Raw genomic sequence first — 16432 nt, 5'->3', positions numbered from 1 at the left:
TCCCAGACTTACATCATGTTGGAAATGAGCCATACACATTTTAGAAAATGTGATGCAGATAGAGTTGGTATTAACTCTATAGCTTTGCAGTACGGTACAGTTTAAAAACACTGGAAAGGAAAATATTTCCAAGTTATCTATGAAAGATATTGAAGTCCATTGTTCCATGAGTTCATTTGTTTCTACTGTTTGTTTAGGTCAGTTGCAGCTCTGCTAGTTTTCCCCAGTGCTGTTTTCAGTAATTTTTTTATTACCTCTGCTCAATCATCTGCCTGTACTTGATGCCCTATGAAGTCTTCTATCAGTAATGTAATCTGCCAGGATTTAAAGTCAGAAACCTAGCTACTGTAGTTGAATAAAGGCAAGTCAATTGGTTTGCTTCAGGCTTATGTAGAATAGATCTAAATGCAGTTTGGGTGGGAATATCCAGTGTGAGATGCACATTGGAAGAAATTAAAAATGGTACGTGTGCACCCTGCCACCTCATTGTCTTGAACTTGCTACTGTCCTAGGTCCTTCAGTGTGTTTGAGGGACTATTAGAAAAAAAATTTTTTTTTTTTAGTTTACTTTTAGTCATGGGTTTTTTCCATCTGTCTTCACTTTTGCACACTCAAATAAGGTGATATATTATGATTTATAATGACAATAAAGTATGTGAATCTAGAACACAGTTCTGTGTATTGAAAAATAAAAAAATTATGTTCGCAAAACTTTCTAGGCAGCTTCTTCCTCTTGGTTATCACTGTGGTGGATTTTGTAGCTCTGGTTAAGTAACAATATTGAGCTTGTACAGCCTTAGGGACCCCATCAAAAGATTTCAAAACTAGTACAGAGGTCAGCAGAGCTGATCCATGTACCTCTAGCCCTACTGTAGGGACTGTACTAGTACTCTAGCCTGTACTGTAGAGTGCTTCAGTAGAATCAGTTACAGCTCTGAACTTTATCTCAGAAGATTTAGGTTCTGTTCTTGGTGTTTCTGCTGGCTTATGGGACAGTCTCTTGACCTTCAAGTCCCATCCAAATATCAGAAATACTATTGCAGGCATCTTTTCCAAATAGCTTGAAGATAAGTAGATTAAAATTATAAGCAGTAGATTTGTTAGTTAATTGGAAATTAACGTGACTGACCGCTAAATTACATTCTCTGTGGTTTAGCAAATTCTTGAATTTGAGCACTGATCAAATGCATTGAGAGCAAATGTTGTGTTTTGTTGAGTAAGCACTTTTTGCAACAATATGGATCTGAGAAATTTGTCTTGCAGAGGGGTCTAAGTATTATCACCATAGGAGAGCACCTGTGGATCTGTGCTGTCATCTGTTGGGATGATGCCACTTCATGTTCTTGGCCAGGCTGTAGCAGGATATCTTACTTACGGAGTTAGAGGGCTAAGTGAGGGAACAAGAGCTGCAAGTAATTTGAAATATGGGCAATAATGGTGATTTCATTTCTGTCTGGGGAGAGAGGAGCATTGTCAAAGTCAGATTGTACAGGAGCTTGTAAAGAGCAAAGAGTGAGAAATATATATGAGAAAATTAATCACTTCAGATACTCACAATAGGTAATAAAATATATTGATTATTTTAGCATACAAAGATGGATGTTATCTATTCGTATGTTTGCTTTTTTTCTTCGTTGATTTATGCAAATTGCATTCAGAAGTAAAACTTGAAAAATATTCTTAAGTAGCGACAGCCTGCATGAAGTGCAGAAATCTCCGTGAAGTTCTTCAAGTGTCAGCCAGGTCTTTGGAATCTGCCTTCTCTAAGCCCATTTGAAAAATGTCATCTATAAAGGTCTCACATGTACATGTGTTTCTCATAGATTCTTTAATTATGCACAGGAGTACTCGTTTAAATCCTGCACATTACTGTTTTGTAAAGCTAGGTTGATTAAAACTCAACAGCAGAAAATGTGGTTGATATGTGTTCTAGTTTCAGAGAGAACCTGCCTGTTCCCTCACACCCATAGGTAAGCTGCAGATAAACAAGTGGAGGCAGCATTTTGGGGCAAGTGGACTAGAGCATGTGTTTTTAAAATTGTCTCAGAGAGAACAACTTCTAACAGCCTTGCCAGCATGAGCTGTGTCTGCTTTTCTGGACTGTTCCTTGCAATAACAATAGCATTAGCAATAACAGGTACAAGGTATCAACAGCTGCTAGCACTTTTATCACAGACATATATCCTGAGAGTAAATCTGTGTAATGAAAGAAAGAACATGCCAGCATATGCTGACAGCTTCTCTGTACTAAAGCTGCACTGGTTTAAGCTGCTGCAGGAAGGTTATGGGCAAAAAAACCCGTATTCAGGTAAGGATGATATGGACACAGTTCAATGCCTATTTAAGAAAATACAAGGAAGAAGGAGGTTTGTTAGCTTAAACTGCAGTTCTTGTAGTACTGGGATGAAAGCCATTTTTTAGCCATGTCGGCTCTAAGTATAGTTGAGTGTTTGAGCACAAGCCAGCTCAAGTTCAAATTCTTTTTTTAAATCAGAATTGCTGCAGAATTGTCCAAGTCAAAATGCACAGAAAAAAATTATAATAATCATGCTAATGGCAGAATTTTAATAATTTCCCATATTCAGCTGAAAGATGGTTGTGACAAAGTTAATTATATACTTATAATTTCTTTATATTCACAGATATAGATGAATGTCAGTATGGCAGTATTTGTACAAATGGACGTTGTGAAAATACGGAGGGGTCTTTCAGATGTATTTGTGGCCAAGGTTTCAAACTCTCTGCTTCAGAGGATCAGTGTGAAGGTAGGAAAGAATATGTTGCACTTACCTTTTGGATAATATTTTTCAACTAATAGTATTCCTCTCAATGGAGAAGCAGCAAATGTACAACACCAAGACTAAATAACCAGAATTTTAGAATATGTATTTATGGCTTCCATGGTCACATTGTAGATTAAAAAAAAAAATAAATAAGCCTATGAAGAACATGTAGCAATATTTATATTGCTAACTTTGAATTTTTACAAAATTCTTGACATTTCTGTCGTTTTGGAGATTTGGGAACAGTGGCTTTTGCTGCCTTCATTGGTTTTCTACCTTTTTTCTTTCATGTGCCATCTTGGAACCTGTCACGGACAGTTAACACCAAGCCAATGCCTGCATTGGTGTCACTGCATTTCAAGTAGTACATTTAGTAGAGAGAGTGTTTGTGTCTTATTTCTAAGAACAGTACATGTACCTCCAAAGTGGCAGGTTCTACATTTCTTCCACATCTGAAATTTCCACCCAGACTGCTCCAGTCTGGGTCCAAAATAAGGTCTGAAGTCGGAGCAGAGTAGTCTGAGAACCTAGAGTGTGTACAGGAGGCATACAAACATTCCCCTCCTTACAGTAAAGGGACTTCTTGAAACTTCTCCCCAAAGGTGAAAATCTGGGAGAATGTCTCTGAGCTCTGGAAGCACATAGAAACCTGAACATTTCTTGTCAGCTGCTGGTTTTTAGGTTGTTGGTTTCTTTTCTTTTCCCTTCCCCTGCTCCTCCCTAAGTGTCTGTATATAGCACCAAACACTTTCAGACTTTTGAGTGCTTGAAATAATACAGTAAAACTAAATAGTTGTTCATGTAAATTTGTCAGGAAGTTTGAAACAAAACATCAGTGTAAGTTAAGTGTCTTGAGTGAGTTAAATGTGCTGTGCAGGACGCACAGCAGACTGGTCTTGGGGAAAGTATGTAGACAAAGTTTGATTGCTTCCTCTGAGCCTTTAATGGAAAAGAGCCCTTGCCAAGCTGAGCTGGCATGTGCAGACTGTTCTTCTTAAAGTGCACCCTTGTAAAGTAAGGACCTGTACGTGGGCCCAGATGCTTCATGCAGCCCCACAGATTTCAGTGATGCTTAAATTCAAAACTTCTGTGGTTGCAAGGGACCATTACTCAAGAGGTCAGACTGAGTGGCCGTAGCACAGACCTGAAAAACCTCATTGAGTAACTTTCTTCTGTTTGGAGTATATTTCCAGAAAGACATTCAGCTGTGCCTGAATTCTAGAAGTGACTAAGAACCTACCATATCAATTTAACTACTGTTCCTTAAGAAGTAACTTCTAAATAAGGAACAGAAAACAGGCTTCCTAGCTCAAACAAGACATGTGCTATGTTCTGAATTCAAATTGCCACTCTCCTCCAATATTTTGAGTTTTTCATAGGAAAACTTATGATTGATTTTCAAGTCCATCTGTTAACCCAGGCTGACCCCAGTTTATGAGAACTGCAGCACTGAGGGATTAGCAGTGGCTGGGGAATCAGAGAGATGTTTCCCCATCCTGAGAGGATTAATATTGCTACAAGGCAAGTATTTAAAGGAGCCTTAAGGTATGACTTCACTTAATAGGGCAACAGCCTGTCCATGTGTATCTGAAAACCACACCCTGCTGAACGGTGGTGATCCTGCTGGAAAGTATTTTGTGGGTTTTGCTGACTCACTGAAGCGGCTGGCTTGTTACCTTTGCCAGTTATAAAAGAAACAAAAGCAGCTCTCAAGCAGCATGTGTGTGTGTTTGTGTGTCTGTGTGTACCCATTTGAGCATTGAGGGGTGTCTTGACACTGCAGGAGAGAATGCTGAATGCAGTCATCTCAAGGAAAACATCCTATCTACAATTTCATATGTATTTATGTTTTATGTTGACTGCATTTGTTAATAAGGTCAAGAGAAACAGTACTGGATATTGACACTCTGCTTTGCTCTTTTTGCTCCAAATATGTTATTGCACTATTTGATTAGTAATTGTTATTTTCAGGTGACTTATGTTTTCACTGTCCCTTCTGCTACAGATATAGACGAATGCCGGCACCGATCGCTCTGTAGGAACGGGCGCTGCAGGAACACAGAAGGATCTTTCAGATGTGTTTGTAGCCAAGGCTATACATTATCCTCTACTGGGGATCAGTGTGAAGGTAAGCTTATGTTCTTAAGCTGCTAATTAATTTTTTTTCAAGAAGATCTCAAGTATTGCAGCTAAGGGCATGAACTCTTTTGAGAATGGGACAGGAAGAGGTGCTGCTTCTCTTTCTTTCTTTGTACTTGGCTGTCAACCATTCAGCAGTCCCCACCTACATAGCCACATATTTAATGGATTCTTAGAAATAGTCACTGTCATCTTTCGACATAGAAGAAATCAGCATGTGTTTCCAACAGTAAGACTGGAAGAGCAATTGACATTATTACCAAAAACAATTAAGCCTTTTCAGACGTTGTTGCTCAAATTCTGACACAGAGGTTCTCTATTATAAAGGCTTCTGCCAGCATTCACTATTCACATGGGGGCCTGCTAAGTTCAAGCTTCTTCTCCAGCTGGTTTTGGGAACCTGTAGCCAGTCACCACAATCCCACATGTGCATTGGCAGGAGAATATATGTAGTATAAGATGAGCTCCAGGGATGTCTGCTGGAGCTCACAGCTTTCACTGTCTCAGAAAGCAGTCTACATACTGAGCTTGTAAAAACAAAAATAAGAGGAGAAATATGTACAGTAAATGTAGGGAGAAATGCTGTGTTACACAAAACAGAAACATCCTATTATCTCTCAAGTAGAACAATTTAATTGTTCAGTAATTGGCAAACAGATTTTTTCCTAATGAATTATTTCAAAGCTACTCCCTCTTCTCCATCATTGGCTATACCACCTGATATGGTACATCTGCTGCACTACTCATGGTCATCTTGAGCATGTGAAATTACTTACTAGTGTGATCCAGGAAAGGCTGTACCTCAGTTGCTTCCTTATCTCACCCTAGGAGGAAACAAACATCTTAGTTAAGGTCTCACCATACATGTAGTATTAGCACATAAAAGCTTTCCAGTCTCTGATGTGCTTTCTGTAGCTGATGATACAGAGCTGGAAGATACAGCTTGCTACTGCTGTTCTGCCTGATAGTGTTCTGCTGCTAGGTTTTAGGTTATCCTCCACACAGCAGTGCCTAGGAGGCAGTTCCCACTCTCTCTCCCACAGCAATAGGTCAGGAATCCTCCTCTTTAAGTAATTTAGGCAGAAGGGCAGTTCCCCCTGACCAAACCAAATGCCATCTTCTCAAGACAAACTCGTAATATCAGACCAGACTTTATCATAAATTATTATACTGGATTGTCCACATTTAATAAGCGACAGCATCTCTTGAAGTTCTCGCCAACAAGGAATAAGGATATCTTATAAATCTCTTAAGCACACTGATAGTCTTTGTTACTGACACATCTGGAGAATCTGGTCATGAAAAAACATAATCTTCTCAAGAGTTCCTAGTGAATACCAGCATCACTTCTGTCAGCTTCAGTAAATGTGGGTTGATGATGCAAGGCACTAGAAATTTGTGCCGGATAATTTTGCTATCACCTGGCTTCAAGATCTTCATGAATTGCAACACATGCAGGGGTACTGTGTCAAGAATCAAAGAAAACTGCAGTGGAAGGGATCACCAGTCAATCCTGCTTCCCAAAAGCAGAACAGATTATATGATGTCATTCTGAGAGGTACTCATCTAACCTGCTCTGAGTAAGATTCCAAACATCTCTTCAAGCAGCGTGTGCCAGTGCTTTGCATGTGTGGTGATAGTCTTCTGTTCCTGCAGTTTAATTCATGAGTTCTTACCATGTCCATCTTAAAGAAGAAAAGGTTATTTCTTTCCTCTGTATAGCAGAGAGGGAGATGGTGAGAGAATGAGATACATAACTATTTCAAGCATTTTCGTTCCCTCAGCAAGAAGCCTTACAAGCCATCAAGTGTGCAGACACATTTTTTAATTAGTGAATGCTGTATTAACATGTGTGAGCATATGAAATGGAGAGTTAAACCATCTTGCAGTAAAGGAGAGCAAATGAAATATAGAAATGTATTTAAATCCATTGTAGTTGAGGACCCAAATATTTTTCAGAACTTCTCTTCAGACTGCTTTAGTGCATTTCCTACAGCCCAAGAAGTCATGGTAACTGTTGCTGCCCTCCATCACTGTGCAACAGCCTGTTAGGACAGGTCCATGCTTTATCTTCATCTCTTCCTTGGTCCTGTTCAAGGGCAATTTTCAAGAAAAAATAATTTCAGAAGCTTTCAAGGCAAAAGAAGAGGGATTGAATCATACAAGGAAAAAGGGTAAATGCTGCCTTGCCTCAGGGTCTTTTTCCCGTTTGCAAAAGTCTGTAACCGTATCTGCAGCTTCTTCACGCAGTGGCAGAGTGGTGAATTTATCTAGAGACAGTTTGTTCACTGAAGATTTTCAAGACTATTACAAACTCTGCTCAAAATCTTTTTATCTCTTGAAGTGGAAGAAATTCTTTTGTGCTTTCATTATATCCCTTAAATGTTTTCTGAAGTACAGGATATTACAGACTGCTTTTTGCACCCTGGAAACCAAGTTTGAACAGACTGTGCTTTTTCTGCTGTCAGTAAGAATGCTTTATGCAACTGCTTTATCTGTGATGCCTTCACCTCTCTTGTTTTTCCTCACCTTGTGATGTAATTATTTTTGAAGGCTCCTTGGTGTATTCAGTGCATATTTTGGGAAATCACTTGACTACAGGTCTAAATCTCAAATTCTTTTCATATCAGCAGATGTCCTCAGCCTCACAGCCATGTTCCCATCTTCATGAAAATGGCTTTCTTTCCTCACTGTTAGATCAGCCAGATGTGTGTGTGGACTTCAGGGCAGAGTTTCCATGAAGAGAAAATCCCCTTGAGAAGACATCTGGTGCTATTCCCTATGATGGCCTCTGACTTTTGAATTAGCCTATTTCATAGAATCATAGCATCATAGGAGTTGGAAAGGACCTCTGAAGATCATCAAGTCCAACCCACTGCTGCAGCAGGAACACCTAGGTCAGATCACACAGGAATGAGTCCAGATGGGTCTTGAAAGTCTCCAGAGAAGGAGACTCCACAACCATTTGCCTGAATGTTTTCTAACACTTAACAGAGAAAGCAGAAAAGAGATGACAAAACTGTGGGTATAGCACAGCACCGTTATGTGACAAGAACAGAGTGGTTTGGATTCTGTCCAGTTTCTCAAAAGACTCAGGGATGGACATTTGTCATGTCAGAGGATACTCAAAAAATGTTTCAGGCTGTAAAGCGGATGTGCACCAGCTGGACTTGCGTATAGATTGTACATCTCAAAGAACTCAGATTACTGGAAAAGAATCTGTCTGAAGCATAGGAGCCTCCCATGTTTTCCTAGGAGCCTTCGGGGATTTTGCTAGCCAAAATGCTCAAGGCAGACACATGTAAAGGGTGGTAAAAAGCACTGAACATGTCAAGCATGACTGACTGCCTCTGATTTTTCTGGAGATTCTTTTGCAGCAACCATTGGACCTATGAAGAGCTGCATCAGAAAAAGGGAGGTTTGCATCCTATTCAGAAAATAGTGGATTTTGATTGAATTTGGCAGGAGACGCCTTCTTGTTGTGAGACTTGGCATTAACTCAGTGCAAGGGAGTCATTAATTTTTTTCTCATGCTCCTAATCAAATTCATCAAATTGCTGTTTAAAATAAAACATTAATTATTTCTCAGTTGAAAATTATAAAACATGGTTGTCAAAAGGTCACAACTTCATCAGCATTAAGTGCAGTTTTATCTGCAACAACAATCATTTAATGTAAGAAAGCTATATCTCTTTCTTATTTTTATCAAATAGATTAAATCCCAAGGATAGTTGCACTCTGATGTAGTGTGGGCTCTCCAGAGATAAGTGTAGAAATGAGGTCATGTCCTCTTTTTTAATTACAATAGTTATTCATTCCTGCAATGCGGGAAAATGTTACGATTCTAATCAGCTAAAATCTATGCTTAAGAAATCAGAATGATCAAAGGCTGTGGAAAAAAGTCTTTAATAACTATTTTTCAAAAGAAGCTATCTGCATTATCAGAGCAGTAGACTTGGTGAATTATGAGGTAGGGGAAAATTGTTTAGGAGATGCTTCTTTTATTTGGCTCATTTTCTGTTTACTTTTAAAACTGAGAGGGAAAGTCACCAGATACCTTGTGATCTTTAGCTGTAGTGAAGCAAAACTATATAATATCACTGGAATGTAGGCACTTGCTGAGTTAATCCTGTACCCACAGTAGCTGTGCTCTGTTTCCTCCACTGACCTGGATGTCAAGACACTAGGGCAGAGTCTACAGGGCTGGGCACATGGTGCTGGGCAGCTGGGAGCTAGGCCCTGTGTGCCCTGACTCCAGGGCTGGATCTATTGCATATCATAGAATCAGAACCATTCAGGTTGGAAAAGACCCTTGGGATTACCGAGTCTAGTCATCATCCCTACTCTACAAAGTTCTCCCCTAAACCATATCCACCAACACCACACCCAAACGATATTGCAAACTACAAATTTGCATATAAAGATCCGTTATGGTAGCTTTCATGAGAGGAGCAGATGGCACGTTAGAGGTACTGGCCATGACATACAAATTCAAATTGTAAAGCTGTCTAGAAATACAAGAAGCTTGATGATATTATAAAAGGGAAATTAAAAGGACATCCTAAAATGTAGTAAACATGGTTTCCACACATGAACACAGGTATTAAAGGGTATTGTAGCTTCAAGTTGCTAAGTTAGTATCAAAGTATCACTATTAAAAGTGTAATTAGTTTTCACATCATCTAATATCGCAGTTATGTTTTTATTTCAGATGTTGATGAATGCCTTCAAGACAGCGATATTTGCCTTAGAGGAAGCTGCATGAATACCGATGGGTCTTACAAATGCACTTGTCCAGATGGTTTCCAGCAGATCGCAGATAGGGGATGTCAAGGTATGAAATAGCTATAAAAAATACCTGGATCATTAATATAAATGTGCAAGCTTGAAAGCTTAACTTGTCATAGTCACAGATCATACCAAGGAAGAGAAGCTCGTATATAACTTGTAGTACTTTTTTTACTCTTCTCAGCTTATATTGCTCTCTGTAAATACATGCTGAGAAATTATTTCAAGAGTCTGAAATCTCGACCTTCACAACGTGAAAGAGAATCTATATGAGATCTGAGATCCAGTACTGCATTTTCCCAAGTCCTGGAAACATTAATTTTGACAGAACCTTCTATGTTTGTTGATCAGTGATATAACAGAAAGAGCAGCGTAGTTAGCACCAAGTCACATCCAATAAACCTCTCTCTCCTCTAAAACACTTGCAGTGCTTTGTGGAGAATGGGTGTGGAAGTAGAGTATTTGTTATCTGAGGCCGAGTCAGCATTGCCAAACCCTGAAAAGTACTTCCCAGCTTTTACTTCCAAACAATCCCAGCTTGGTATTGACACAACACCCTGACGTGCCTCACAAGTCTGTTTTGCCATCTGTTTTATGAGAAGAGAACTGTGGTATTGGAGCTGGAAACTGTTGGTGTATTTGTGCTCTAAATGGCTAGTGGACCCAGAGACTGGACTTGGCTTTGGCTGCTCTCTTATGCACAGTTTAGACTTGAGCTGAGAGACTGTATTCCAGCTGATCTATGCTAAAGATCTTGTGCAACCAACAGTAAATTCCCTGGAAAAGTTCTGAGTATTCTATGTGACTGCTTTCCAATTCAGAAAAGGTTGTATTCAATGTATAGAAGTGCTGTATTAGACCTTGCTTTAGCAGGTAAAAAAGAATTGATCTCAAGTTATAAGTCAATGCCAGCTGTGATACCACTCTGTTCTCTTCACTCTGGTATGTAAAATAGTAGTAGATAGACTATATATTTTAAATAGATAAATCTAACAACACTGAAAGCACTTATGAGCCAACTAAGGGACAGACAGTATAGACAGTATTTTTAACAGAAAAATATGAATGACCATTGGAAATTATTTTGGGTAAGAGCACCACTCTTGAGAAAGCAGATCATCAACACTGAAAAATAACAATTTGCTGTAGAGGAGAGTGAAACTGCTTGAGAAATAGCCAGATCAGTATCGAAACAAATGGAAGAAAGAAGGAGTTGATACAATGAATACTGACAAGTTACAGTACAACTGGACAGAGGGAAAGAACATAAAGGAAGATCTTTGGGTATCAGAATTAAGTATGGTTACACTTTTTTTTTTTGCTGTTTTGACTACTTGTTAAGCTGTTACAGGATACATTAGAATTTTTAGTTGTCAATGGTGGAAATCTTAAGTATAGTTTTTTGTCCTGTGTTTTGTACTGGACCAAACTAGCCATACTGGTATCATAAATTATTACTTCTTTACATTTCAGCAGTGCCTTCAAAATATTTTAAGCAGCAGCTAAACTGAGACATTTTTAAGAGACTGAAAGTTAGTTCTATCAGAGTTCTGTAATAGTAAGAAAAAACAAAGTTTTTGAGAAAATTTACCCGGAGAGATTAGAGGCATGATAAAAGATCCAGAGAATAGGCCACTAGTGCAGAATAATCTTGATCACAGGCTATAATGGGTGTGAAAAAGCAACATGCATTTCAAAATACCCAGTTCTATATTGAAAAAGGAATCTCAGTCATGCTTGTAGGATCACAGAATCAAAGAACTCCCTTAGTTGGAAAATACTTTGAAGATCATCGAGTCCAACCATCGACCTAACACTGACAAGTTCTTAACTAACCATATCCCTAAGTAGTATGTCTATATTACTCTTAAATACCTCCAGGGATGGTTGGTGACTCCACCACTGCCCTGGGCAGCCTGTACCAATGCCTGAGAACCCTTTCAGTGAAGAAATTCTTCCTAACATCCAATCTAAGCCTCCCTTGGCACAACTTGAGGTCATTACCTCTTGTCCTGGCATTACAGTATGGCCTTATATTATATGCATGGCCATGACATCACAGCAGTGGGGCAATCGGGCCTTCTATGGTATGTATGGCCATGACATCAGAATGCATGGGCAGTATAGCCTTATATGGTATATATGGCTCCTAGGTCACAAGGGGAGAGCAGTATGGCCTTATGTGGTATATATGTACCTGAGGTCACAATGAGGGGACAGGATGGCCTCTTACATATAGTCTGTATGACCTTTAGATCAAACTGGGTGGGCTGTATGTCCTTATATGGTATGTATGGCCGTGACATCACAATGGGGGGCAGTATGGCCCCTTATACAATCTGTAGGACCCTGAGCTCACAATCAGGGGACAGTAAAGCTTTATATGGAATGTATGGCCCAGAGATCACAACTGGGAGTACAGTATGGCCTTACATTGTGTGTATGGCCTCTAGTCACAATTAGAGGGCAGTATGGCCTTATATGGTATCTATTGCCCAAAGATCAAAATGGGGGGCGGGGGGCATTATAGCCTTATATATATATCCCTGAGATCCCAAAGGGGGGCATTTTGGAATCATTTGGTATGTATGACATTATAGTGTGGGGTGGTATACTGTTCTATGGTATGTGTGGCTCTGAGATCAGAATGGGAGGGACAGCGTGGCCTTATCTGGTATTTGTGGGTCTGATAATCACAATGGGGAGCAATATGGCTTTATACGGCATGCATGGCCTTGACATCACAATGAGGGGGCAGTATGGTCTTACATGTTGTGCATGGCTCTATGATCACAATGAGGGTCAGTATAGCCTTATATAGTGTGTGTAGCAATCACGTCAGAATGGGCAGGCAGTATAGCCTTGTATGGTATATTTGGCCCCTAGGTCACAATGGGGGCACAGTGTCACTTATACGGTATGTATGGCACTGAGATCATTATGGCCATGACATCACAAGGTGGGGGCAGTATGGCCCCTCATATTCTCTGTATGACCTTGGGATCACAATCGGGGGGCCGTATGGCCTTACATTGTATGTATGGCTCTGAGATCACAATGGTGGGGCAGTATAGCCTTCTATGGAATGTATGGCCATGACATCTCAATGGGGGATCGTGTGGCCCCTGATATGGGCTGTATGGCCATGATATCACAATGAGAGGCCTTATATGGAATGTATAACCATGACATTGCAACGGGGGAGCAGTGTGGCCTTCCATTGATGTATGGCCGTGACATCAGAGTGGGGGGACAGTATAGCCTTATATAGTATGTATGGCCTTGAGAACACAATAAGGGAAAATTAAAGCCTTATGTGACATTTAAGGCCATGGTCGTTGAGAAGGGTTTAGGGGTCAGAGGCAGTCAGCTGAATATGAACCTGTAGTACAGCCCTGTTGCTAGTGCACTCCTCAGAGACGGAAAAATCAGAATATCCACCAGGATTAAGCGAGGTCTGTTTACCTCTGTTTTGCACTGATACAACTGCTCTTCATACATTGTAAAGTGACATTCTGGTGCCCATAGTTCAAAATGGATGCCGATTAGCTGAGGAGGGTCAGAGATTAACCCAAAAAAGCTGGTGACTTGGTGAAAAAAGGATTGAATGCTTTTAAACTCTTTGTGGAAGAAAAAAAAATAAAATGGGGTGACTTGATCATAGCTTTATTACTTTCAAAGGAAACCATAATTGAAGGTAGAGAGCTATTGCATTAAACTGGCAAATCTATCACAGAATGCAGTGTGTCTGCAAATTGGATCTGGCACAGACTAGAAATTAGGAACATGCTTTTTGGTAAGGAGCGAAGTTGAAAAGAGTCCGAAACTTTAAAAAGCATGCAGTTTGCTCTTTCAGATGAATTATACTCTATTTCCCTAACACTTTCACTTTTGTTTTCCTGTCTTTTAATACCACATTGCCTAATCAGCTGGTTTTGCTTCCAGTATCTTTCTGGCAGTTTTAAGAAATTGACAGCTAAGTCTTGAGAGCTGTTGGGGGTCCTGAGAATGTACCATACTGTTCTTGTCATTGCTGATCTCCCACCTTAATCGACTTTCAGGGAGCTTCAGGAAGTATGTAATCGGTCTCCCATTTACTATGAATTCAGAGAAAACTTTATACATGTAGATGTTGCGTGATGTGCAGTGCACTGACTTTTCCCTGTGCACCTATGCAGATACTACCCTTCTCCAGGCTGCTTCTGTTCTTTCTGCATATGTGCCGTGACTACAGGACACAGGCCTAGAAGGTTTGCACACGGGTCAGAATCAATCTCTGTCTGAAGAAAATTCTGTAATGGATGTCATGGGTCTTGAAATGATGGTGTTGAAATCACAATTTCTCTTGTCTGTTAAAATTATTTTCTACTTTGATCCATTTTGTATGGCTGTAACAACTGCCAGAATCAAAGTAACAAAAGACATGATTAAGAATAAGAAGTTCTACTATGTATGATGATGGATGGATGAATGAGCCACAAGTGTAAGTTTTGTTGGTAAATTTGTGTTTGATCTCAGCAGGGTACTGAAAACTTCTTAATAGGTTTTTGTAAAGCAAAATACAAAAGTGTGATTACAATATGAATGGTAATTCATGTGAAAGAGGTACCTTAATGAATGAATGCAGCCCTTAAGTTCTGATGGCAGGTATTCTTGTTAAGATGAGACATCAATCAGAAAGAAAAGCTTGTTTTTCAGATTTAGGAGTTTGAAAGGCAGTGTTTAAAAAAATGCTTTCTAAGTTTTAAAAAGAAGAAAGAAAGAAAAGAAAGAAAAGAAAGAAAGAAAGAAAGAAAGAAAGAGGGAAGGAAGGAAGGAAGGAAGGAAGGAAGGAAGGAAGGAAGGAAGGAAGGAAGGAAGGAAGGAAGGAAGGAAGGAAGGAAGGAAGGAAGGAAGGAAGGAAGGAAGGAAGGAAGGAAGGAAGGAAGGATGGATCGATCGATCACAGACCTTTTGGGACCATTCCCATTTCCCATCAGCAAGAGAGTATTTGACTTTAAATTATATAAAATCAGCCTCCTGGGAGACATGCAGCTCCAGACCTGCTGGTAACACATGGAACCACATGCACAAGTTGACCAGCATGCAGCAATCAAAGAGCACTGAGTTGGAGCCGCTTGAGAATTCCCCTAACACAGAAGAAATATTGGCCAGTATGGAGCTTATCTCACAAATCACTCTCATCTGCTTATCCTCATGGCAGACAGTGATATAGTGAGAGTATGATGCAGCAGAACATACTGATGTCTGTACAGAGCTTAAGAATGATCCCAGAAGATTTGGTTACTCTGGAAAATGAGCCCCGTTTACATAATTTTACGTAGCTAGTGGAAATAAAAGCTGCTTTTAAGACAAATTGAACTTAGGCTTAATATTAAGGGTGTGATGATTTGCAAAGTTATCAATGCCTCTGTGTTTTCAGATATCAATGAATGTGAGAGATCTGACCTGTGTTCACCTCACGGGGAGTGTCTAAACACGGATGGTTCCTACCAGTGCATATGTGAGCGGGGCTTTTCTGTCTCTGCAGATGGACGAACATGTGAAGGTGAGACAAGTTACACTAATGCATTCCCATCGGTTTTCTCTTATGAGCTCGGTGAGAAAACTGGTTTGTTTGGGTCTAATACCCCAAAACCATTATTAACTCTGCAATCTGCCACCTAGGAGCTCTTTCTTCTTTTGCTGTTTGAATCATAAGTAGTATAACGGGAAGGGTACACAATGGGCAACACAATGGGCAACACAATGGAGTTAATGCTTGTTACAAGCTGTGTTTTCCTTTCCTTGATTTTTAATAATGTGAGCATCTTAATATTGAATTATATTTTTTGAGCAAAAGAAGTTACTGAAAAAAAAAAAGGAATACTAACCTAATATGGCAAATGATAGCAAAGAAGGGAATGATATTCTTATGTAAGGTATATTACACCAGTGGACATCTGTAATAATATTAAAATTGTTCATAGACAGGAAATTATTTCTATCTTATAGCAAGGAAGGAAGGAATAAATATATATAAAATGCATGTAAAGTGAGTTTGGAACTCAGGTTTCTGATAAGTTGCAGGGGTAAGACCCTTCCTGCCGTAAATATCGAGGATTATTTAATATAAAGCTTCTTCTGTGCATTAGTGACAAGCCTGGACTGCCTGAATATTCTTACTGCTGTGTGTGAGATAACAGAACCTTGCTTGTAAAGACTCTTTTTTTTTTTTTTTTAAAGATATGGATGAAGCATCCATGTAACAGGAGAAAATCTAGTTGGAAATTGTGGTAAAATGCTACCTGTGATAGAACCTCTGAGATTTTGAAATGGTAGAAATTGAGTAAATAGCAGTAATAAGGTCTTTACAGTGTTAAATCCAGTTTATTCTTCGTAAGTGTATACAGGTATATTTATTCAGGTATTTTTCATATAAGGTTGTAAAAAGCTGCTCCAGTAATAACACTGGTGAGAAACATCAACCAGGAACCTGAAATTTAGATGTAACGAGGGTTTTTATTTGGTTATAACATGAGAATTTATCCTGTTGCTGATGGAATGCACAGACTTGCTAGTGATGGTTGCTCTCTGCAGTGAATTAAAAATAGGAGACTTGTGCTTATGATACCAAGATATGTGGCTTTGTGTAGTCAGTGATGCTGACAGAAAACAAAAATTCCCACAACTGGATGAAGAATGTCTCTTCTTAACAGATGAGAGGACTGTTCAAGAAAGAA

The 16432-nt window shown here is 39.4% G+C and overlaps 1 protein-coding gene across 8 annotated transcripts in view; it reads left to right on the top strand.

The window, feature by feature from the left end:
• LTBP1 (latent transforming growth factor beta binding protein 1) overlaps positions 1 to 16432 on the top strand; it is a 184715-nt gene that overhangs the window by 124105 nt on the left and 44178 nt on the right. For all 8 annotated transcript variants that reach the window (XM_051613894.1, XM_051613887.1, XM_051613891.1 and 5 more), the window contains 4 exons: positions 2643 to 2765; positions 4789 to 4911; positions 9634 to 9756; positions 15133 to 15258. In XM_051613894.1, the coding sequence (XP_051469854.1) occupies positions 2643 to 2765; positions 4789 to 4911; positions 9634 to 9756; positions 15133 to 15258 (495 nt within the window). The remainder of the gene's footprint in view (positions 1 to 2642; positions 2766 to 4788; positions 4912 to 9633; positions 9757 to 15132; positions 15259 to 16432) is intronic.

This window comes from Apus apus, chromosome 3, assembly GCF_020740795.1.
Source record: "Apus apus isolate bApuApu2 chromosome 3, bApuApu2.pri.cur, whole genome shotgun sequence".
Taxonomy (NCBI): Eukaryota; Metazoa; Chordata; class Aves; order Apodiformes; family Apodidae; genus Apus; species Apus apus.
Note: the sequence above shows the minus strand (reverse complement) of the source record. Positions and strands in the feature narration are given on the sequence as shown.